Below are 24,394 nucleotides of genomic sequence, written 5' to 3' on the forward strand. Positions count from 1 at the left end.
CCCCATCTAGGAAAGGTACTGGAAACGTCAACCTGATAACTTGCTACTCCTGTGGGCAGACAGGACACAAAGAGAGAGTACGCTCTTATGGAATGTGAATATGCCCACGGTTGGGCTGCAGAAACCCGCGTATGGAAAAGGACTCCCACTAAGCTGATGGTGCTGGTGATGGACCAGTGGAAGAGGGTTCAACCTCGTTGTAGTCAGATGGTGGTCCAGGCCTCTATAGTAGGAGACAATGACACCCCTAAAACTATGATCCACCCACAGTATATACATGGCGATCTGAAAAGATATCCCAGCAAAAGTCTACAGCTGATAGTGGGGACACATACTATGGTGAGAACAGTAACTCTTGCCAAAAAATTGCCCTACCCCATAATTATAGGCTAGGACTGTCCATTTTTTTGGCAAGTCATTAACAAACAGGTTCATATAATGAACCAGGATCCAGGTCAATTGCTGCACCCAGTTCCCTAGAACTTGGCAAATCTTGGGGAAGCCAAAGACCCCAAGGAGGGATCATTCCAAGCAACATAGTTGTCAACCCCCACAGAGAAAGAAGAGATAAGCAGTCAGGACCTGGAAGCTCTCCTACAGGGTGGAAGTTTTATGCAAGAACAGAAAAGAGTCTACACTGAGCTGTGCATATGAACAACTGGCCTCCATAAATGGGGAAGTAACAGAGTCTCAGCGGGGTGAGCAGCATCCACATTTTGCACTTAAGAAAGAGTGCCTATATCAAATCAAAAGGGATAGTGAGGGTCCCAGCCGCTGGTGCCATGAAAGTACCACCAGAGAGTGTTGCAGCTTGTGCACAACATCCCATGCAATGGACAGCTGTGAAGAGAGAAGACACTGTCCTGGGTATTAGCAAAATTCTACTGGCCAGGCATGCATCAGGTGGTGAGAGAATACAGTTCCTCCTACTGAGTAGCAGTTAGCCAGCAGCAAGGGGATTTCTAGGGTGCCCCGGTCCCTCTGCCCTTCGAAAGACCTGGAGTGGACCTGGTCAGTGCCCTAGAAAAGACCACATTGGGGCTTCAGTATATATCAGTGATAGTCAACTACGCAACCAGATACCCAGAGGCTGTTCCCCTTTGTTCTGTTACACATACAGTGGTACCACCAGAACTCTTGAAGCTCTTCTCATGCATGGGATTTCCCCCCAAAATACTAACAGATCAAGGGATTAACTTCACCTCCTATGCTCCATTCTAAAGGTAAAGTCCCTGTAAAACCTTGGTGTACCACACACAGAGAAATGGCCCAGCGAACTATTTAACAAGACTATGAAGTGAATGTTAAGATGCTTTATTAGTAGCGACCCCAACCACTGGGACCAACTATTCTCGCAGCTTCTGTTTACCATAAAGGAGGTCCTGCAGGCCTCTACGGGTAGGATTGCCAACCCTCCAGGATTGGCCTAGAGTCTCCAGGAATTAAAGATTAATCTTTAATTAAAGATTATATCATGTGATGAAATCTCCAGGAATACATCCAGCCAAAATTAGCAACCCTATCTTCAGGGTTCTCTGCCTTTGAGTTACTTTATGGTGGCCAACAGCAGGGAATCTTGGATTTGCCATGGGAGGGCTGGGAGGAACAGGACATAGGCCTTAAGCACAACCCAACACATCTTACAATTAAGGGAATGATTCGGAACATAAAGGTGTTTGCCAGAGAGAATTTAAGGAAGACCCAACATTCACAGGAACAAAATTATAGAGGGGCTCACCTATGGACTTTCTACACAGATGACCAGGCCCTTTTGCTGCCAAGTCAAAATTAATGGCAGGGTCGATTTGAAGCTGTTAGGCAGGAAGGACCAGTGGACTCTAAGATAAAACCAGTTAGATTTTAGTTTCCTTCCTTCTATCACGTGAATCTTCTTAAACCTTGGAAGACATGAGAGACCCATCGGCCAAGAACAGACTACAGTGCCTGGGGTGAGTGCCTCACCCCTGCACAGAGATAGCAATTCCTGCAATTGATCAAGGACTTTGCAACTGCACTCTCCCCCATCCAGGGAGAATGCAGTTAATTCACCATCATCTAGAGATCACCCTGGGCTAATCATGAGAACCCTAGATCACTGCTATGGAGAATGAAGGGCACAGTCCAAAAAGAATGAGCTATGCTGGAGATGGCGGGAGGGAGGGAGGAAGGGAGGGAACCGTGGAGTCCAAAAGTGAATGGAGGAGCCCCATGGTGCTGGTTCCCAAACCAGACTGTTCAGTTCAGTTTTGCCGATCACCAAAAAGGAAAGCAGCAAAGAGCCCTGTGGCACCTTATAGACTAACAGACGTACTGAACCATGAGCTTTCGTGGGTGAATACCCACTTCGTCAGATGCATGTCAGTCATAGACTTTAAGGCCAGAAGGGAGCATCATGATCATCTAGTTTGACCTCCTGTACATTGCAGGCCACAGAGCCTCACCCACCCACTCCTGTAAGAGACCCATAACCTCAGGCTGAGTTACTGAAGTCCTCAAATCATAATTTAAAGACTTCAAGTTACACAGAATTCACCACTTACACTAGTTTAAGCCTGCAAGTGACCTGGACCCATACTGCAGAGGAAGGTGATATACCCTCCAGGTCTCTGCCAATCTGACCAGGAGGAAAATTGCTTCCCAACTCTAAATATGGCCATCATTTAGATCCTGAGCATGTGGGCAAGACTCACCAGCCAGACACCTGGGAAACAATTCTCTGTTATAACTCAGAGCCCTCCCCATCTAGTGTCCTTTCAACAGCCATTGGAGACATTTGCTGCTAGCAGTCAAAGATCGGCTATATGCCATTGTAAGCTATCCCATCATACCATCCCCTCCATAAACTTATCAAGTTCAGTCTTTAAACCAGTTAGATTTTTTGCCCCCACTGCTCCCATTGGAAGGCTATCCCAGAACTTCACTCCTCTGATGTTTAGAAAACTTTGTCTAGACCTCACCATCTCTGAAACTGCGCGGACAAGGGATAGTGAAGTGACCCTAAGGGAGGGGCTGGATGCAGACCCTAATCCCGATTAAATACACTATATCTGCTGATAGACCCTCTTTTCGATCACCCTTTGGGTTTGGTTTAAGAGACAGACCACCTTGGTCTTCTCCCACACTGATTTCTCCCTTCCCCCACAGGAGAGGGGAGGGAGGAAAGGACCTGTTTATTTTCTTCAGGCAACCCCTTGTGTGCTACAAATGGGGCAAGGACATTGCAAACTCAAATCATGGTCTGATGGGGACTCCAGGGATCCCCCAACACCCCCCTAGTCAGGAGCAGAGAGAAGGGGGAAAGGGGAGTGCAAGCTAAGAAGTGGTCTCAGTACTCTCTGTGCATCTCCAAAGAGAATGAAATTCAGGAGCACATAAAATCACAGTTAAAATAGATTTTTATATTTACCTGACCCCTGTGGCCCTCACTCAGCATCCCCAACCCCTTCCACTTTCTCCCAGCTTTAAACCAGTCACTCACTTACAGAGTTCACTCCATGACTGCCCCAAACTATACACATACACTTCCTTCGCTCTCTCCCACCCCCTACAGCCCAGAGCCTCTCAATCCTGACTAGCCCTGTAGTTAGTTCTCAGTTTGATTTCTAATCCTGGTTTCTCACTGACAGCTGGCCAGGGCTGGAAATGATGGAGTGGATGGACCCAGTGTCTTCTGGATTAGTAGTTTGCTATATGGAAGACTCGGAGGAGCTGGGAAACCAATGGAGGAAGCATGTTCACTGGCAGGCCAGTATGGGTAAAGGAAATGTTTTTAAAGCAATACCTAGGGCCAAGCAAGGAGCAGCATGTTGGGCTCTGAAGGACCCTTCTAGACCCAGGATGGTGACTACAGCATGAAGGGAGAACAGAAATCCTATATTTGTAAAGGACACAAGTGATGAGATGAGATGACTATGGGGAAAGGGAAATTGAGTTTTTGAGTGCAAAATAATCAATTCCAGTCTGGTTTAACTGCAAGTCACAGAAAGTAGTTACCATCTAATGGTAGTTCAGTGACTCCTTGTGTGAAATTTTTTTGGTGGGTATTAGTCCAGATTTTATAGAACAGGTGTCATTATTACCAAAATTATCATAGCAAGAGACACTATTTGAGCCCCCTTGTTCCCAATATCTGAAGAGATACCCACAAATGAACAGGCCATAGGGACAGAACATCCAATCTCACCCCACAAGGGCCTCTTTGGAGCAGGACTGAGCCCCATTAGGAAGAAATGGGGCAGGGAAGCATGCACTCCAGCTGCTTGGGTTTTACCTGTTTTGTTGATATGCAGACTATTCAGTGTACGCTGCTGTCAATTCCACACTTTTCAGCAGCAGGAAATTCACTTACAAATGAAAAAGTAGCAGAACCTAACAAAGATCTAGACCAGTGTTTCTCAACAACCAGTTTGGGGACCAGAGCTGGTCCCCGAGATCTCCCTCACACAGTTTAGGAAGACAGCAAGCTGGTTCCTCGTGTCAAAAAGGTTGAGAAACACTGATCTAAACTTCCCCCTGCCGTGGGGCAGAAAGGATATCAAAGATCAGCAGAATGCACTCCAAAAGGGCAAAAACCCGAGACCAGCAAGTGCCCACAAATGGGTGTTTTGGGGTGAGAGAAGAACCATTTCCTTCCTGCTAAATAATCAGCTAACTGTTAACACTACATTTGCAGTCTTGCTAGGGGGAAGGGGCAGGGACAAGGGCAAGAGAAAATCTGCTCTTGTGGTTAAAGCAACAGACTGGGATTCAGGAAAACTGGGTTCAATTCAAGGCTTTGCCACAGACTCATCAAGACACCATGGGTAAGTCACTCTTTTTGCCTCAGTTCCCAATACGTAAAATGGGGATAACGATACCTCCCTACCTCTCAAGAGTGTCACAAGCATTAATTCATTCTTGTTTAAGGTGACAAGTATTGTAGACTAACCTACAAATAAATGAGAGGGAGCGCTCATATTAGATATTACAAGGTACATTGTAGTCAACATGAGGACCAGCCCCTGCTTTTGGGTCTGCCACAGCTATAAGATGCTCAATAGGCTGTGGAAGAAACAGAAGATTCACAGGCCACATTGGCCTGAGTTACTGAATTGATGTATTATTTTATATAGTGACCTGAACTTGCAGCAGAGTCTCATTGGACTGCAATTTCTGAGGGTGCTGCAAGGGTAGAATTGCCGCAGGATGGATAACTTAGGCACATGCAAACCATACGTCTCACTTCCAAAGCAGCACCAGTTCTGCCAGCTGGTCAGTAAAGGAAAAGCAGCAGTCAGCACCAGTGAGGAGGACACCCCACAATTAAATGGCTGCTAGACACAAAGATACACTGCCATCCAGGCTGGGAGTCCTCAGGTTTATAGCCAGAAGAGCCATTTGTGTTGAACTCCAGTGGGCTGATTCTTTAGAGTTTCTTTAAATTAGTCCCTACAGTTGTAAGACAAATTCAGACTAGAAATAAGGAGTACATTTTTAAGTGATGGTCATAAAAAATTCTCCCACAGCTCTCATAGGAATGCTGTGGATTCTCTGTCACTGAAAATCTTTAAATAAAGATATCTTTCCAAAAGACATACTCTAAGCTCAGCCAGATGTTCGGCACTAGATACAAGAATTACTGGCTGAATTCTATGGCCTGTGTTATAGAATCATAGAATATTAGGGTTGGAAGGGACCTCAGGAGATCATCTAGTCCAACCCCCTGCTCAAAGCAGGACCAATCCCCAAATGGCCCTCTCAAGGACTGAAGTCACAACCCTGGGTTTAGCAGGCCAATGCTCAAACCACTATGCAGTAAGTCTGATTAGATAATCATAATGGTCCCTTCTGGCCTTAAAAATCTATGAAGACAAGCAGCATAATCCTCCAAGAGGTAAGATACTGTGATCATTCCACAACTTTGTAGATCGCCCCACTAGGAAATGGTTTCTCAAGATTCAGCTAGTTTTGCTCAGATTTACTTAAGAATGAGAAATGTATTATGTATAATTGCGTTAGCACATAATAAGTACAGTTTGGTATATTTATTAAATGAATATGTATCAATTATTTAGGTTTGATTTGAATAATAATGACATATACCTAGCATTGAGGATGGAGCTACAGCTTCACACTAAAGTACTTAGGTGTATTTTTTTGCCTTTTAGCAAATATGAAAAAAAATGCTGAAAATAGGATGCATCAATATTGTTGTAAACAAAAAGGAAGGTTATATCCTTTGGGCTCAGAAATAGACCTGACCTGACATTATCATGAAGAAGAAACTCATAATTTTTTTAATGTGTTATTAGAAAGCATTTTGAAGGACTGAAGGGCATCAGTAACAATATTATTTTAAACATTACTCTAAAAATTCTTTCACTGTTCATTTTGAGAACATATTTCATGTAACTCTTTCTTTTCAATTTTTCCCCAAATTTCCAATTTTTCCATGCCAGGTCATGGAGGGAGACAGGATATTTTCTCCCAAAAAGTTTACATTTTTTCCAGACCCTCATCTCTCTATTCTGGGATGAAATTACCCAGAATTGAATGCAATATCCCAGGAGCAGTCACACCAGAGACAAAGGATGATAGTAGAAAATAAAAAGACCTACTACAGTGCCTATCTGCAATTGATACTTTTTGATATGTTCTCTGTTAGGGTACACCTCCCAGCTCCATGGCATGATGCTTCTGCCTACGGAGCTCATATAATGCAATATGACATGAAAGCAAAAAACACCAAACTCATATCTAATTTTCTATCCACTCTCACTCTATAGTTCTGTTATTGCTTCCCAAATGTTCATTTTTCTAAAGTTAGCAGTTCAGTAGATCATTTTCCCCAATGTACTAGCTACACTGATGCAAGTTAAATCTGCCCCGTTTTATTCTCTCTAGATCCCCATAGTCATTTATACCTCTTCCTAATTTAATATCACCTGCATTTTTCATGAACATTCCTTTACTCCCGCCACTAAATCACTCAGGAAGATGTTAAATCCCTAGACCAACACCCATGCCTGAGATTCTCCTGTAGATGCCAACCTGCTACTCAATATTTATTTGATGATCCTGTGGTCCCACAGACTCATGAAATCCTCTCAAAACAAACAGCTCTTCATTGATCCTGACAAGGAAATACTCGATTTTGACTTATGTCAGAAAGACTGGTGCATTTCGTATCGCATCAGGACATCTCATGGGATATGTGAATAAACCCTGTTTAAGTGGAAAATGAGGCAAACACCTGTATGCGACTGTGGTCACCAGGCACAAACGAAGAAGCACATCATATCTGCAGCAACATGCTGGCTATTAAATCTAGATATAAATGTATAATCGTTTCTACCTAACCAAGCCATAAGAAAGAAGAAGATGATCACACTCTTTTATGCCTTCCCTTAGCCTCTCTCAACCAGTGGCAAGTTATCCCCAGATGAGTGGTATTATACAGAGCACAGTGAGGGTCTGGTGGAGTGTATGAACAAGAATGCTGATTTGGAGTTGTGTTAAACACAAAGAAAGTGGCAGATGTGTTGGGGGTGGAGGAGGGCGAGGTAAAGAACGGTTATATTCCCAATTCCTATTGCCATCTCTATGGGGGCCAAGTTAAGATTGCATGGCTGTGTGTCTTTAAATAATTTTAAAATGTTGCTCAGCATACACCTAAAATAGCTCTTATGAGTGAGGCTCAGGCCATAGTTACAGATACTAGAAGGGGGGGGGCAAGGAACAGAGGACTGCATCCTCCAACTGGCACCTCTAATTGTACCATTCTTTCACCCTACCCCAACGAAGAGAGTTAGGACCCCAGCTTTTTTCAACCTGGTTCAAAAAAAGAGCAAAACAGCAAAGAATGACATCCTTCCCCCTGGAAAAAACATCCTTAACTTATGGAGTACTTTGTAAGAAATCTAGTCTCTCTGCAAGCAAAATGGTCAGTTGCTCTGTTTCTCCTAGCTTCCTAGTCTGCGAACTTCCTAACCACTTCCTTCCTGGGTGGAAGGAGAAGAAGAAAGAGCATCAGTTTCCTCTCTGAGCCCTCATCTCTTCCCCCCGCCTGCCACTACCTTCTCTTTCTATCCCTGCTTTAATGAGCCCGTGTGTGTGAAGGATATACAACCCCATCATAAACTCATTATATATCTTTGTAATTTCCCCTACTAATCACCCCCAAGACCTATGAAAATCACCCTTCCTCAGCAAGGAGACACCTTAGCAATAGCTTCTAAAAGGCAGTGACTATTCACTCCTGGCTAAAGCCACATAATTCTGTATCTCAAGAGGAGAGAGCACACTTTGTACAGTATACTGTACTTGTATCAAACACCAGCTCCCAATGAGAAATCAGGAAGCCTCCTTTAAAGAAAGCCCTTTTACCACCATCATTTGAAGGTTTTACTAACCCTGAGCAGGAAGAAGCCTGAAATACTGAAGGGGTTCTCTCTCATCTAGAAGAGCAACTAACACCTCAGAGGGTACCCAAAGGGTCTAGATATGCTGGACAACCACAAGATCAGGAATTGAAAACCACACGTAGTACAGTCAGGATCCTGCTAGCCCCGAGCACAAACAGCAGACTGCAGCCTTCATGCCAAAGCTGCCCGTCGCAAAAGCAGGCCCCACATAACTCTACCACCTCAGAGTGTGAGCTGCAGGGTGCTTTTAGGTCTCTGACATAATGTACCTGGGGCCCAGGGCAGATTGGGGCAAAGACTGATAGAAATCTCTGTCCACAACAACTCGGAGGAGCTTAAGTGACATCCTACCCCCTCCCGCAGTGACCTTGCAAAGGACTCTCCATCACGAGAGAGCATCACCACAGCGCAAGGCTGGGGAAGGAAGGGTTCTGTAGCAGGGCCCAGCTGCACTGCTCAGTCCCAGACAACTCACGGGAAGGAGGAGATGCAGCAGGGGAAGGAGAGGAGGGGAAACCACACTGCAGCAGCCAGCTGTTCAGGAAAACAGGACAAGTGATTCCCAGCCCCAAACATCTCTCAAGCCACACTGCCCCTGCTCCCAGTGTACCCACCCCCTTCCCCTATGCACCCATCCCAGTCACCCCACACTGTCCCAGCTCCGTGTACCCACCCCCTTCCCCTACGCACCCATCCCAGTCACCCCACACTGTCCCTGCTCCGTGTACCCACCCCCTTCCCCTACGCACCCATCCCAGTCACCCCACATCGCCCCCTGCTCCCAGCGTACCCACCCCCTTCCCCTACGCACCCATCCCAATCGCCCCACACGGCCCCTGCTCCCACCGTACCCACCCCCTTCCCCTACGCACCCAAGCGTACCCACCCCCTTCCCCTGCGCACCCATCCCAATCGCCCCACATCGCCCCCTGCTCCCAGCGTACCCACCCCCTTCCCCTACGCACCCATCCCAATCGCCCCACACTGCCCCCTGCTCCCACCCCCTTCCCCTGCGCACCCATCCCAATCGCCCCACACCGCCCCCTGCTCCCAGCGTACCCACCCCCTTCCCCTGCGCACCCATCCCAATCGCCCCACACCGCCCCCTGCTCCCAGCGTACCCACCCCCTTCCCCTGCGCACCCATCCCAATCGCCCCACACCGCCCCCTGCTCCCACCGTACCCACCCTCTTCCCCTGCGCACCCATCCAATCGCCCCACAGCTCCCAGCGTACCCACCCCCTTCCCCTGCGCACCCATCCCAATCGCCCCACACCGCCCCCTGCTCCCACCCCCTTCCCCTGCGCACCCATCCCAATCGCCCCACACCGCCCCCTGCTCCCAGCGTACCCACCCCCTTCCCCTGCGCACCCATCCCAATCGCCCCACACCGCCCCCAGGGTTCGCCCCGCCCGCCCACACTGCTCCTAACGCGCACCCCCGGCTCCTCCAGCCCCTACCACACGCGGCCCCCGAGCCGTCAGTTCGGCCCCCGCAGCGGGGCCTGCCTCTACCTGTCCCCACAGGCCGCGTCCGCCGCCGCCCCCCGCTGCTCTGAGCTGACCGGCCAGTTCCGCATCCAGAGCCCGGAGCGGAGCGAACCACCGAGGGGTGGGGGAGGAGCGAACCACTGGCGCACGGCGGAGGGGAGCGCACCTGGGCACCGCACGGCGCAGGGGCGCTGCAGAGGCGGGGCGCTGGAGGCGGCGCGGCGCACCGGCCTCGGTCGGGCACGGAGGGAGCTGGGGCAGCCAGTCACCCGCTGCGACCCCGGGAGCCCCCCAGGGCAGGAGAGGGAGCCAGCCAGCGCTTGCGACGTGTTCTAACGAAGGCAAGGGGCTTAATGAGCATAACCCAGAACAGGCTGCAGCCCCCACCTCTCCGTGCGGGTGATGCGGGTCACTTGACTACAGATCCCAGCATACAACGCTCTCCCCTGACCCTGACCCTACCAATCAAGCTGGAATATGCATGCTGGGCCCTGTAGTCTCCGTGTGCTGCATTGGCCCCACTGAGCCACCTCTGGTTTGTATCACAGCGGTGTATGGGTCACATAAAGATGTATAGCAATCTGAGGACTCTCATAGGAGGTTTTTCCTGCATGTGGAGAGGGTGAAGGAAGTTAAATTGGAGCCATATGGTCATTCATTCTCAACCACTTTCTCCTCCTCCCTGCTGGGTTTTCCCCTTTTTAATAATTATCCTGGGGTTCAAAAGATTAAGACTTTACGCCAACCCTAAAATATGGTGCATCATAGCTAGTCAAAAATCCTGTATTAGGCTTTATTCTTTTGTATAAACATTAACATTTCTCAAACAGATTAGTTAAAAATACAGATTTAAACAAGAAATTTTGCAATTGCAACAAGTTATAAAAAATAACAGATTATTTTACAGATTATTACAAGTGCTTTACGAAGGTGCAGAATGAAGGCTAGAGGCAGGGGACCAACCTTGAGTGCAAAATGGACAAAAAGCCTTTGCCACAGGCCTGGTGCTCACAGCCCAAAACTATGAGCCTTGTGAACCCAGCCTCTCGGGATGCTCACTGGGCAAGCAAACATAGATCCCTGTTAGAGACAAAATACATGAAACCAGGGGACTTGGGGTTACATTACTGGGATCAAATACTGTTTGTTTTTTCTTGCAGAATGAGAAACTCATTTTTCAATCACACTTTTCTGTTTTGTCAAACAAATTATTGCTCTAAATACTAAAATACTTATGGACCAAGGGGTCACTGGTGAGTCTTACCATGAACAAGGTGGAAAGGAGAGGATTTAAGAAGTACATAAGAAAAGCATTACCGAGTCAGACCAAAGGCCCATCTAGCCCAGTAGCCTGTCTTTGGACAGTGGCCAGTGCCAGGTGCCCCAGAGGGAATGAACAGAACAGGTAATTATCAAGTGATCCATTCCTTGTCACCCATTCCCAGCTTCTAGCAAACAGAGGCTAGAGACATCATCGCTGCCCACCCTGGCTAATAGCCATTGATGGATCTATCCTCCATGAATTTATCTAGTTCTTTTTTTAACCCTGTTTCATATACAAGAGCAGAAGGGTACTCATCATACCGAGATACCTCCACATCCCACTAATCACTAACAAATGACCATACACTTGGAAAGTCCTTTAGCATAAGGGAGAATACTTGGACAGAGGTGGTTATGCTCAATATTCCTGCAGACAGGGTTCTGAGAGAGTTGTGCAGCCCATAGATTAGGCAATGCCTGCTAATATGCTATAAATACAGTGCATTCTCTGTCCCCAGCTGATAATCTTCAGTTTCACTGGAACCCACTAAATATACTAAAATGTTCATGGTTCTTGATATACTTCCATCACCTCTACTGCCCAGACACTGATGCTTCCATTCCTCTCTCTTCTCCTCCACAAACCCCAACACAAAATCTATTCCATGGTTTATTGCTTTCACCTGCTAGCAAACCAAAAGATACTATAATGATAGGCAATCTTGTTTAAAAAAAAACAGCTAAATGATCCATAGTTTCTCTATGGTACATACAAGATGTCCACAGAATAACTTTCAGTAAATGGCACTGCACATTCCAGGGATCTACTTGCCCAAGGAGGGCCAGAATGAAAGGACAACTCTAGAAATGAAGCTTCACAAAGAGGGAATGCGACCAACAGTCTCTTCTCTGGGAATCTTTGTGAAGGGCAACACATCATAGAGACTTTAAATACAGGGAATACAAGAAAACCCCCAGCACATCCATATAAGCTTCCCTGAGTTCCTCAAGTCCACATACACAGGGGACCCTGCCTAAGAACCTTGGGGAAGCCTTTGGGGCTAGGATGCTCTCAGTGAACGTTTAACAAGTTCCTGCAAATTCACTTTCAGAATCAATGAGAAGGGAAAGGAAGGTGGGGCAAAACCCCAGAACACATACTTAGAAAAAAGACAGACATTGAAGAAACATTTGGGGTGGGATTTTCATCTCTACCATTTTCAGGTGTTTCACACATGATCCCATTTCTAGGAGGCACTAAATCAAAGATTACAAAAACATCTGATCTCTCCCAGATGCCTTATGCACAGTCTCATCACATCAGAGAAACCACAGGCTCATCACTCTGCACTGCCCAGCCCAGCCCCTAGTTCAGTGCTTTGGAGAGGGGAGGCTGGCTTCTTGTTAGCAAGGGATGGGAGGTGGTGTTACTTCAGCAGGTCAGTGCCCTGGGAGCACATAGTCACTCATGCACATCCCAGATTTCTGAGAGCAGGGGAGGGAGTTTCTTGTCCTGTAGTCGAAGGGCAAAAACTTGTTCGGAGTGGACACTGCTTAGAGTCCGAAGACTGACCAGTTTCATTAACATCCGAGGGAACATCAGATGGTCCTGCAGGGTCACACAAATAGACAGTCATAAGTAAATCCAGAATCTTGCTCACAAGACAAACCACCTACTGGATGCATTAAAAGCACAAGCTCACATCCTCCAATACCAGCATCTCCCAGTACAGAATGGGACAGGAGCACCAGTGTGGGGAGATCACAGCTACTCCAGACTCAGCATTTCCCAGTAGAGTGCTGCTGGGAATGGTGCAGGATTATAGGCTGGGGGAGTTCATAACTATAGCTGAACTAATAACTGATATTTTAGGTTGGTGGCCAAAATAAAAACGGGAAAAAATCATTTTGGGTTGAATGAAAATGTTTTGTTCAACCTGAAACAATTCTTCTTTCAACTTTTTCATGTCTTGTAGAATAAATCTAACTAAATTTTGACTGAAAAGCTGTTTCAGAATGAAAAGTCTAAAAGTGGCTGCAGAGATGGTGTTGACAGAAAGGCTTTGGCTTCCTCAACCATGGAATGCTGTTCTGGGAAGGAGGACTGCTGGGAAGAGCGGGGTTCCACCTGACAAAGAAAGGGAAGAGCATCTTTGGACATCAACTCACCAAACTAGTGAGCAGGGATTTAAACCAGGTTCAGAGGGGGCAGGTAGCATAAGCTTACAGGTGGATATAACAAAAGGTGATCTTAATCGAGAGCTAAATGTTGAAGGTAAAATGAAAAATTACAATAAATTCATAGGAGCAACAAGAGGGGAAACAGTAAAAGAATCTGCTCATCATCTTAAATGTCTATACACAAATTCAAGGAGTAGAGAGTATAAATAGGAGGAAGTGGAAATATTAGTACATAAACCAAATTATTACTTAAATTGTCATCACTGAGATTTGGCAGGATAAATCTAATGACTGGAATATTGATATAAAGGGGTATAGCTTGTTCAGGCAGGAAAAGCAGGGAAAAAAGGGAGAAGGTATTGCATTATACATTAAAAATGCACTTGTTCTGAGATCCAGAAGGAGGTGAGAGCAGACCAGTTGAAAGTCTCTGGGTGAAGATAAAAGGGGAAAAACAGACTATGTTATGGTAGGGGTCTACTATAGACCACCAAATCAGGAGGAGGAGGTGTAAGAGATTTCTAGAACAAATAAAAGAAATATCCAAAACAAAAGACCTCATAGTAATGGTGGACTTTAACTAACCATACATCTATTGGAAAAGTAATATAGCAAAACACAAAATTTCCAATACATTCTTTAAATGTACTGGAGACAACATCTTGTTTCAGAAGGTGGAGGCAGTAACCAGTGGAACAGCCAATTTAGACTTGATTCTGACCAACAAAGATCTTCAATCCTTGAGAGGGCCAACAGGGAGGAACAGGTTGCGAATCTGAAGGATGAAGGCAACTTGAATGAAAGTGATTGTGAAATGATAGATTTCATGATTCTGAGGAGAGGAGTGAGAGCAGCAGAATAAAGACAATGGACCTCAAAAAAGCAGACTTTAACAAACTCAGAAAACTGGTAGGTAAGGTGCCATAGGAAGAAAATCTAAGGAAAAAGGAGCTCAGGAAAGCTGGCAGTTTCTCAGAGACAATATTAAAGGCACAATAGCAAACTATCCCAATGCAAGAAAGATATAAAGACTAGTAAGAGGCTGTTACATGGTGTGCCTGACCCTTTAAGGCCCCCTGCTGGAGGCTTTGTGGTCCTACCATACCCCAGCCCAGGAAAGGAGCAGCAAAGGTGGGTCCTCCACAACTGCCTAGAAAGGCTGAGCAGAAGCAGCCAATCAGAGCACAGCAGCCTCAGCTAAAAGGAACTGCAGGTGGCAGAATTAAGCAGGTCAGTTCCTAGCTAGGAGTGGAGGACAGGGAATCTAATCTATCAGAGGCACTCAATAGCCTGATTTACTGGGCCTGAGAACAAGAGGGACCTGACAACTGTAACCTTAAGGTAATGGGTGAAAGGAAAGGGCTATGTGGGAAAATGCCCAGGAAATAGCAGTAGCAATCTGGAGGAAGCAGTATGTGGGTGCTGTTTACAGGGTCCCTGGGTTGGGATTTGGCTAATGGGAAAGCCTGGGTTTTCCCACTGGAGAAGTAGCATAAGTCCTAAGAAAGGGACAAAGCCTGTTGAGAAGCCTGATTGTTAATGGGCCCAGAAACAGGGCTGAAGACCCACATGAGGGTTGACTGTGTGTTTAAACTTGTTACCCTGGAAGGGATATCTTTGCTCATTCAAACTGACTGTGTGATTTGGTTGGAGGACTGAGCCACTGCAGACCCCCAGTGAGGTTGAAAACCTACAGTAGGTGCTAGGAGAAAACAGACTGCAGCATCACACCTGGCCAATTAGAGAAGCTCATGGGAAGTGAGCGCCCTCTGTCACAGAGACCAATATGGCTCCACTGGGAGCTCTCTAATGAACTTAAAACCAATGTGGAAACATGGATAAATTTCTAAGGATAAGCAAAAAGATTAGTGCAAGCATGTAGGGACAAATTCAGAGAGATTAAGGCACAAATGAGTTACATGTAGCAAAGAACACAAAAAGCAATAGAAGAGGTTTTATGAATACATTAAGAGCAAGAGAAAGGAAAGTGTAGGTCCACTACTTAGCAGGGAAGGAGAGTGAATAACATGCATTATAGCAGGGGTCTCAAACTCAAATGACCCCGAGGGCCGCATGAGGACTAGTGCATTGGCCCGAGGGCCGCATCACTGACACGCCCCCTTGCTGTCCCTGGCCCCACCCCCAATCCACCCCTTCCATGAGGCCCCGCCCCTGCCCTGTCTCTTCTCCACCTCCTCCCCTAAGTGCGCGGCTCCCCGCTCCTCCCCCCTCCCTCCTGGAAAGTGCTAAGCGCCACCAACAGCTGTTTTTGGCGGACTTGGCGGCAGGAGAAGCGCCTGGAGGTAGGCAGAAAAAAAAAGAAGAGTAATATAGTAGTATAGTATTAAAATATAGTATGCTATTAAAAGTCAATTTATTAACTTTTTTATTAACTTCTTTAACTGTAATGTGAAACGTCAGTGCTAATTTTGACGTTTTGTCAAATTTTGTACTAATTTTGGTTATGTCATTGTGACAGTGTTGGTTTGACACTTTAATGTAGAATCTACAGTTTTAATAAATATATACACTCAGTAAATGCACCTCACTCAAAGGACAAAACACGCACTTAGATTTACTGCCTAAGGCTCTGGGAGGGAGTTTGGGTGGGGGGGGGGGCGGGGGTCTGGAGTGCAGGCTCTGTGCTCAGTGCAGGCTCCAGGCTGCGGCAGTGGGGGTGGGGGGTGCAGGCTTTGGGACGGAGTTTGGGGATAGGAGGGGGTGCAGGGGTGAGGGCTGTGGGGCTGAGGGTGAGGGATTTGAGGCATTGGAGAGGCTCGGGGCATTGGAGAGTCTCAGGACTAGGGCAGAAGGGCAGGGAAGGGCAGCCTGCCCTGGCCCTAGTGCAGGGGGGGGGCGCTAGGACCCTGCGGCAGCAGGTGATGCCGGAAGCCGGCATAGCGGAGGAGTGGAGTCAGCCTGAGGCTCCCGGGCAGGCTCCCGGGCGGTGAGGGGGCAGCAAGTGGGGGCCGGGAGACACTGGGGGGAGGCACGTGGGGGCAGCAGGTGGGGCCAGGGAGAGACCCGGCCCCAAACATTGGGGAGCAGCGCGCGGGGAGCTTAGGCACAGAAAATAACTCGGGGAGGGGGCGGGGGGTGAGGGGGAGTTTGGCGGCGACAGGCAGTAAGTGGGGGACAAGGGCGGGCTCTAGGCACCAGCGGGCCAAGCACCCGCTTGGGGCGGGCATCCTGGGGAGGGCGGCAGATGGCCCCGGTGGACCTCCCTCAGGCATGCCTGCGGGAGGTCCACCGGAGCCGCCGACCCGCAACCGCCAGAGCGCCGCCCCCCGCCCCAGCAAATCCTAGCCGCGGCTGGGAGTTAAAAGGCTCTGGGCTCCCTGCCCCGGCGGGCAGCTCGGAGCCTTCTGATTCCCAGCCGCGGCTGGGATTTAAAAGGCTCTGGGCTCCCTGCTGCCGCGGGCAGCTCGGAGCCTTATGATTCCCAGCCGCAGCTGGGAGTTAAAAGGCTCTGGGCTCCCTGCCGCGGCGGGCAGCCCGGAGCCCTCTGATTCCCAGACGCGGCTGGGAGTTAAAAGGCTCTGGGCTCCCCTGCCGCGGCGGGCAGCTCGGAGCCTATCTGATTCCCAGCCCGCGGCTGGGAGTTAAAAGGCTCTGGTCTCCCTGCCGCGCCGGGCAGCTCGGAGCGCCGTCTGATTCCCGGCCGCGGCTGGGATTTAAAAGGCTCTGGGCTCCCTGCCGCGGCGGGCAGCCCGGAGCCCTCTGATTCCCGGCCGCGGCTGGGAGTTAAAAGGCTCTGGGCTCCCTGCCGCGGCGGGCAGCTCGGAGCCTTCTGATTCCCAGCCGCGGCTGGGAGTTAAAAGGCTCTGGGCTCCCCACTCTAGAGCTGGCCCTGGTGGGGGAGCTCCGCGGGCCGCAGGGAAGAGCTCCGTGGGCCGCATGCGGCCCGCGGGCCGCATGTTTGAGACCCCTGCATTATAGTGTCTCTGAAACTGAATATGAAACAACGTGATGGAGTTGTGGAAAAAGGCTAGTATTCTGCGGTATACTAACAGGAGTGTTGTATGTCATGAAAGGTAGGTAACGATCCTGCTCTACTCTGCACTGGTGAGGCCTCAGCTGGAATACTGAGTCCAGTTCTGTGTGCACCACTTTAGGAAAGATGTAGATAAACTGGAGAGAGTCTAGAGGAGAGCAACAAAAAAATGATAGTTTAGAAAACCTGACCTGTGAGGAAAGGCTAAAAAAAGCTTGGCATGCTCCACTGGGGCTGGGGGAGATGGAGTGGAGACCTGATAACAGGTTTTTCAAATACTGTATGTTAAGAGCTGTTCTAGACCATGTCACCTGAAAGTAGTCTAAGAAGTAAGGGCTTAATCTTTAGGAACAGCAATGTAGGTTAGATATTAGGAAATCCTTTCTAACTATATAGATAAATCACCGGACTAGCCTTCTAAAGGAGGTTGTGGAATCCCCATCATTGGAGGCTTTAAGAACAGGTATAATGCCTGTGGTCTAGATTTATTTGGCCCTGCCTCAGTGCAGGGGGGTGGACTAGATGACCACTCAAGGACCCTTCTAGGCCTACATTTCCATGATTTTTATGATTTCTCAAAAAATTTTCTGACCTAAACTACTTGCCAAATTTCACCCAATTCATTAATAGTTTTGGTTAACCAAAAGTGCATTTTTCATCAAACTATTCATCCAAAACATTTTGCCCAGCTCTACTCACAACTCCTCCAGCTCCAGCCTCTACCAATAGGAGGCCTTGTAGGGGACTGGTACGAGGTTGCTGGCTATTGGGGAATAGCTGAAGGAAATGGTGCATGACCACTGACTGCAGAAGATTCATCCAGGGAGTGGGGAATTAGAGGAGCACATCAATGATAAAATCAACTCTCACATATACACCTGAGTTTATGCATTTTTCAGGACTCAGCCAGGCACTTACATTTGGTCTGTGGATGCAAATGTAAGAATGCAGGGCCTCTACGTAGGTGTGCTGCAGTCTCTCCACCAGGGACTGATCCTGCACATTTGGTCGGTCTGCCAGGAAGCAAGTTAGACATTAGTAGGTAGTTGTAGGCAGCCTGGCCAGTCTTGACAATGCAGGCTAAAGCTAATCCTAATCCCTGGACTAGCCCTGAGTCTTGTCTGGTACTCTCCCTATGAGATAGCATACAGCCAAGATGCCTCCTGCAAGACAGCAGTAGTTGTGAGTCTGTTTCTCATGTCTGTCTTTATCAGCCATGTTTTTAAAGTTTGAGCAAGTTTGATTTTACTTTGTAGCAGGAGGTTACAGAGCCAGGACAGCCTGGTCTAGCTCACTGGGCCTCACACTCCAGTCCCAATGGAGATGTAAGGTTGTGATCCATCAGGGAGGGATAGGAGAATCTCTCTCCCAGGGGAGTTACTGGGAGAAATAATGACATAGGAAAATATCTATTCCCTCACAGTGTAAACTAGAGACAAGGTTGATCTGACAACTTCTCTGTGTGGCCCTTTAATGACTAAGAAGCTGTAATGGGCACAGACTCAAATACCTTTCACTGACCACTAGATGTCACTACTACCCTACACCAAGGGACAACATGAGCATTCACCAAACAGTAAACTGATGGCTTCTAGAAGAGACACTACAGACTACATTTCAGTTAATTTGGTACAGGTCATGAAGCAGTAGAGAATTCCCCTCATTATGGGGGCAACTCAAAGAGTCGGAGTATAATTACTCACAGCATGTGATAGTGTTACCACAGCACCCATACTAGGATACTGCCCCCTCTGCTATACCCTTGTCACTCCTCCTCTGCTTCTGACCCCACATCTGCTCTATCATTCCTTCCCTTTGATTCAGTGCTGCTGCTCTCTGCCCTCTTTCTGGCTTTTTACCTGCAGAGAAAATGTTGATGGCGATTAAAAGTGCATATTCAGCATCGTTGAGCTGTAGGTCATTCATTCCCTTTGAAAACTCAAAGATAGGGTTAATGAACTCGAACTGCAGGCCTAGAGAAAACAGAAAAGAAGGATGTGGGGATTAGTATTGGCCACTGCTCCCTGCCTCTAACCCCTCTGGATGAGACTTCCAGTTTTCTTGCAGCGAGTTACTGAGGGGGAAGACTGTCTGGGGAGCAGGTGGGACCCATCCCCACATTGCTGCAGAGCTCACAGGAGAAACTGTTCACTTATCTGCATTACCCCACTATGTTCCAGGGCCAATGGCAAATTGTGTCCTTCCCTCATACTGCTCCATTACTGGGGAATGTGTGTCAGACTCTGCAACAGAGTCTTGAGGACTAGCACTTGAGCCAGCACTCTACTTACTATTAGGTTCCTTGGAGAAGGCCTAATGGAGCAGAGGTGTACCTGATTACCAGGCCAGATTGGGGATGGTGAGCCAATTAGACCATTAACAGGGAAACTGTCTAAAAGGGCACAGGAAGGTGTGCTGGGGGTGGGAAAGGAGAGAGACAGGAATCTACGAGAGCCTAACAAAGGGGGTCCTCTGAGTAGATGCCTTAGCTCTGCTCCTGTTGGAGAAGGGGTTAAAAGTTGAGATACAATGTGTAAAGGTGTGGAGACACTGCTATGTATTGGTGGAGGGATTAAAACACTGTAAAACTACATAATGGTGTTGACAAGCAAGAAGGCCTCAGTGTGGTCTGTTTGTGGATGAGGCAGGGGTGTAGTGTACTATCCCATCACAGACCTCAACAGTAGTAACTGGTACATGATACGACAAAGGCTTAAATACCTCTGGACACCTTAACAGGTAATTGTGATTCTTTCATTTTAGCATCAGTTACACCAAAAATCTGTCAAAGATAAGAGCCTAGATGTTTGTTTTAAAAACAAAACAAAAAAACTTCTCTCCCACTCCAGCTTCCTACCATAACCCCCTTAAATCCATACCTAGAAGCCACCTACCTTGAATCCAATCCCATTTCATAAATCTCACCACTATTTTCCTAGTCTCTCATCCCATAATGGGTTTAAGACAGAATGGTTTGCTATTCAATTACTTTTCTTTTTTTTTTTAAAAAAGGCCCTAAATTCATGATATTGTGGATCCTGCAATAGAATCATAAGGACCACAAGGTTCATCTAGTCCAGCCCCCTGCCAAGATGCAGGATTTATTGTCTAAGCCATCTGTTTTGGATGGTTTAGACATCTGGCCTCCTTTTGAAAAGGCAGTGAAGGAGCTTCCACAACCTCCTGAGATAGTCTGTTCCATTAGGAAATTTTTCCTGAGATTCAATCAGATCTGCTATGCTGTAGTTTGAACCCACTGCCTCTTGGCATCCCCTCTGTCACAAAAGAGAATAACTTTTCTCCATCTTCTTATGGCAGTCTTTCAAGTATCTGAAGACTGCTGTCATATCTCCTCTTTTCAAAACTGAACATACCCAGTTCCTTCAGCCTTTGCTCATATGGCTTGCATTCCATCCCTTTGATGTCACTCACCCCTGAATCCTCTCCAGGTTTTCTACCTCCTTTCTATACATAGGTGACCAAAACTGGACACAGTACTCCAGCTGAGCCCTAACCAGTGCCAAGTAGAATGGGAGGTGATAGTACCACGACTTGCATGATGTGTCTCTGGTAATGCAACCTAAAATTGCATTTGCATGGGTTTGGGGTTCCCCCCCAATAGCATTGCTGAATCACGTTAGTTTCCCCCATTCTCTTTGTACATTTAGTTTTTCTTCCCTAGATGTAGCACCTTACATGTATTTGAATTTCATTTTGGTGGTTGTAGCCCAATTCTCCAATTTATCAAGATCCCTCTGAATTTTAGCTGTATCCTCCTACATATTGACAACCCCCAGCTTTGTCATCTGCAAACTCTATTAGTATGCTCTCTATACCCACCATCCAGGTAATTAATAAAGATGTTAAACAAGACCAGACCCAGAACAGAACCCCACTTGAGACCTTCCTTCATTCCATTAATAGTTAGTCTTGGTTTACAGTTGTTTAACCAATTATGTATCCACTTAATGATAGTTCAGTTGAGTCTGATAAGCAAGCTGTAGAAATGTGGAATGTTATGTGGGACTGTGTCAAAAGCCTTGATGAAGTCCAGGTATATTATGTCTACTGCATTTCCCCCTATCCATCAGTTACCCTGTCAAAGAAGGAAATCAAACTGGTTTAGCATGATTTGTTCTTGGTAAATCCCTGTTGGCTGCTAGTGATTACCCCTTCATCCTCCAGGTATTTGCAAACTGAATGTTTTATACATTGCTCTAGTAGCTTCCCAGGTATTGAAATCAGGCCAACTGGCCTATAGTGCCCTCACTCCTCCTTTTTCCCCTTTTAAAGATGGGCACTACATTAGCCCCAGTCTCCTAGGACCTCTCCCATCATCCACGAGTTTGTAAATATTATTGCTAAGGGTAGGTTTAAGTCACAGGTATTTTTAGTAAAAGTAATGGACAGGTCCCAGGCAGTAAACGAAAATTTGCAGCCTGTGACCTGTCCATGACTTGTACTATATACCCCTAACTAAAACTTTGGCCGGGGGCTGCAAGTGCTTTGGGGGGAGGGGGGGTTGACAGCACATAGTCCGGCACCTGTGCTGGCAGGCTCCCTGCCCAGCTCTGTGCAGCTTTCCAGAAGCGGCCAGCATGTCCCTGCAGCTCCTGGGGGGAAAGGAAGGCCAGGGAGCCTCTGGGTGATGCCCCTTCCATGAGCACCAGCTCCACAGCTCCCATTGGCTAGGAACCACAGCCAGTGGGAGCTGCAGGGGTGGTGCATGGAGCCAGCTGCACTAGCCACTGCAGAGGTCAGGTAATCTGTGATAGACACACAGCCTTAATTATTGCCAGTAGTTCTGAGATTTCTTCAGCTAATTCCTTCAGTACCCACAGGTAAATAGCATCCAGCCCCACTGTTTTTAATTTATTCAAATTGGTCAGAATATCTGACATGTTCTTTACTTATCCTGATCCGCATCCCTTCCCCTTGATTGTCTATGGTAACTTCTCTAGTCATCCAGTCACATGTTTTTTGTTGTGAGAAGACTGAAGCAGCTCTCCTTTCCTATGATACTTTTTTTTAATGAGTCATCAGCATGGATTCATATCCTCTGGAATGGTGGTTGAAGCACGAAGGGACATGAATCTTTAGTACATCTGGCATGCCAACTACAACAGTGCCATGGAAACGCCTGTTCTCACTTTCAGGTGACAATGTAAAGAAGTGGGCAGCATTATTTCCTGCAAATCTAAACAAATTTGTTTGTCTGAGGGATTGGCTAAACAAGAAATTGGACTGAGTGGACTTTGTTTTGTTTTTGAATGCAGTTTTTGTGCATAATTCTACATTTGTAAGTTCAACTTTCATAATAAAGAGATTATACTACAGTACTTGTATTAGGTGAATTGAAAAAAATTTTTTACAGTGCAGATATTTGTAATAAAAATACAAAGTGAGCACTGTGCACTTTGTATTCTGTGGTATAACTGAAATCAACATACTTGAACATGTAGAAAATATCCAAATATATTTCAATAAATGGTATTCTATAGTTTAATTCCACAATTTTTTTTAATCACTTGACAGCCTTAATTCTATCAGATCATGATCAGTTCCCAATCACTTTCGCAACTAATTCAGCCCTGTTGGTCAAAACCAGATCCAAAATGGATGACCCCCTAGTTGTTTCCTCAACTTTCTGAATCCAAAAGCTGTCCCCTATGCATGCTAAGAATTTGCAGGATGTACAGTAACTCCTCACTTAACACTATAGTTTAAGCAAATCCAATTTCCCCATAAGAATTAATGTAAATGGGAGGGGGGTGTTAGGTTCCAGGAAATTTTTTTGCCAGAAACTCTCTCTATATAAGATATACACATACACAGTATAAGTTTTAATATGTAATATTGTACCCAGCAATGATTATTATGAAGCTTGGTTGAGGGGTTGGAGGCAGAGGGTGGAATATTTCCCAGGGAATGCCTTACTACTAAATGATGAAGTAGCACACAGCTGATAAACCCTCAAGGGTTAACACATTGTTAATGTAACCTCACAGTCTACAAGGCAGCAGACACAGAATGGCAGAGAGATACAGACAGACTCTGTCTCTGTGTGTGTGAGAGAGAGAGATGCACATTGCCCCTTTAAGTACACTGCCTTTTTAAGTTTATCAGCAATTTGAGACAGCAGCTGCTGCCAGCAACCTTGCTCAATCCTGAGCCCTGTCATGTCCATCCTGATCTGTAGAGATGGAGGGCAGGAATGGGGGGAAGGGGACATCCTGACATCAGCATCCCTCCTCTTCTCCTCCCCCTCCCCCCCCCCCAGCAAACAGGAGGCTCCTGGGACAAGCTCCAGGGCAAATGTGGGGAGGGAAAGCTGAACTGCACAGCAATTGATAGCCTGCTGGACAGCTGTTGCAGAGGGAATTTAGGAGAGCTGATGGAGGGGGGGCTGCTCGTACACCCTGGTTCCAAGCCCCCACCAGCTAGCTCCAATGGGCAGCTCTTTCTGCAAGCAGTGGACAAACCAGGCAGCTGCCAAGCAATGTTATAAGGGAGTATTGTGCAACTTTAAATGAGCATATGCCCTAACTGATCAGCACTGCAATTTCAATAGTGGGATTCTCCATTGTATGAAGAGCTGATAGCACAAGCCACAGCTGTCAGCCCTGGGCAGCCGATAGCAGGAGCCCCTGTTCTCAGCCCTGGATGGTCGACAGCAGAAAAGTAATGGACCTTATTACTGCAAATAATTATTATCCATTATTTTCTGCAATTTCCCCCTCTCCTCTCCTGACTTATCCACAAGTTAGCCACAATTTTTGGACAATCATCCTGCAGTTCAAGTAGGGCCTTAAAGATACAGCACTAGATCCCTCAGCATTCTCCGTGAATGATGATACCTCAGCCCACTGTGTCTTATTTCACTGAACAAAGTTAATGGAACTGATCCCTCAGGACTCCACAAGGGAATGGGATCAGGATTGATGAGTCATTTCCCATCACTCCCAAAAGGAATAATTGGAGTTGTTAAATAATTCCATCCACACTAGAGTTAGTAACCACAATATGATTAAGTTCAACATTGCCAGAGAGGCTGAAGAATTTAC

At 46.9% G+C, this 24,394-nt stretch overlaps 2 protein-coding genes across 44 annotated transcripts in view; both read right to left on the bottom strand.

Annotated features, from left to right (window-relative positions):
• MADD (MAP kinase activating death domain) overlaps window positions 1-9,974 on the bottom strand; it is a 119,360-nt gene extending 109,386 nt beyond the window's left edge. For all 33 annotated transcript variants that reach the window (XM_045016267.1, XM_045016263.1, XM_045016272.1 and 30 more), the window contains exon 1: window positions 9,917-9,974. The gene's annotated coding sequence lies outside the window, so the exon portion shown is untranslated. The remainder of the gene's footprint in view (window positions 1-9,916) is intronic.
• Window positions 9,975-10,671: 697 nt separating this feature from the next.
• The window catches only part of NR1H3 (nuclear receptor subfamily 1 group H member 3), a 58,593-nt gene continuing 44,870 nt past the window's right edge, over window positions 10,672-24,394 (bottom strand). For all 11 annotated transcript variants that reach the window (XM_045012920.1, XM_045012924.1, XM_045012918.1 and 8 more), the window contains 3 exons: window positions 19,190-19,303; window positions 18,249-18,343; window positions 10,672-12,764 (listed from right to left, as the gene is read on the bottom strand). In XM_045012920.1, the coding sequence (XP_044868855.1) occupies window positions 12,618-12,764; window positions 18,249-18,343; window positions 19,190-19,303 (356 nt within the window). In that variant the 3' untranslated portion in view covers window positions 10,672-12,617. The remainder of the gene's footprint in view (window positions 12,765-18,248; window positions 18,344-19,189; window positions 19,304-24,394) is intronic.

Source organism: Mauremys mutica, chromosome 4 (genome assembly GCF_020497125.1).
Source record: "Mauremys mutica isolate MM-2020 ecotype Southern chromosome 4, ASM2049712v1, whole genome shotgun sequence".
Lineage (NCBI taxonomy): Eukaryota > Metazoa > Chordata > Testudines > Geoemydidae > Mauremys > Mauremys mutica.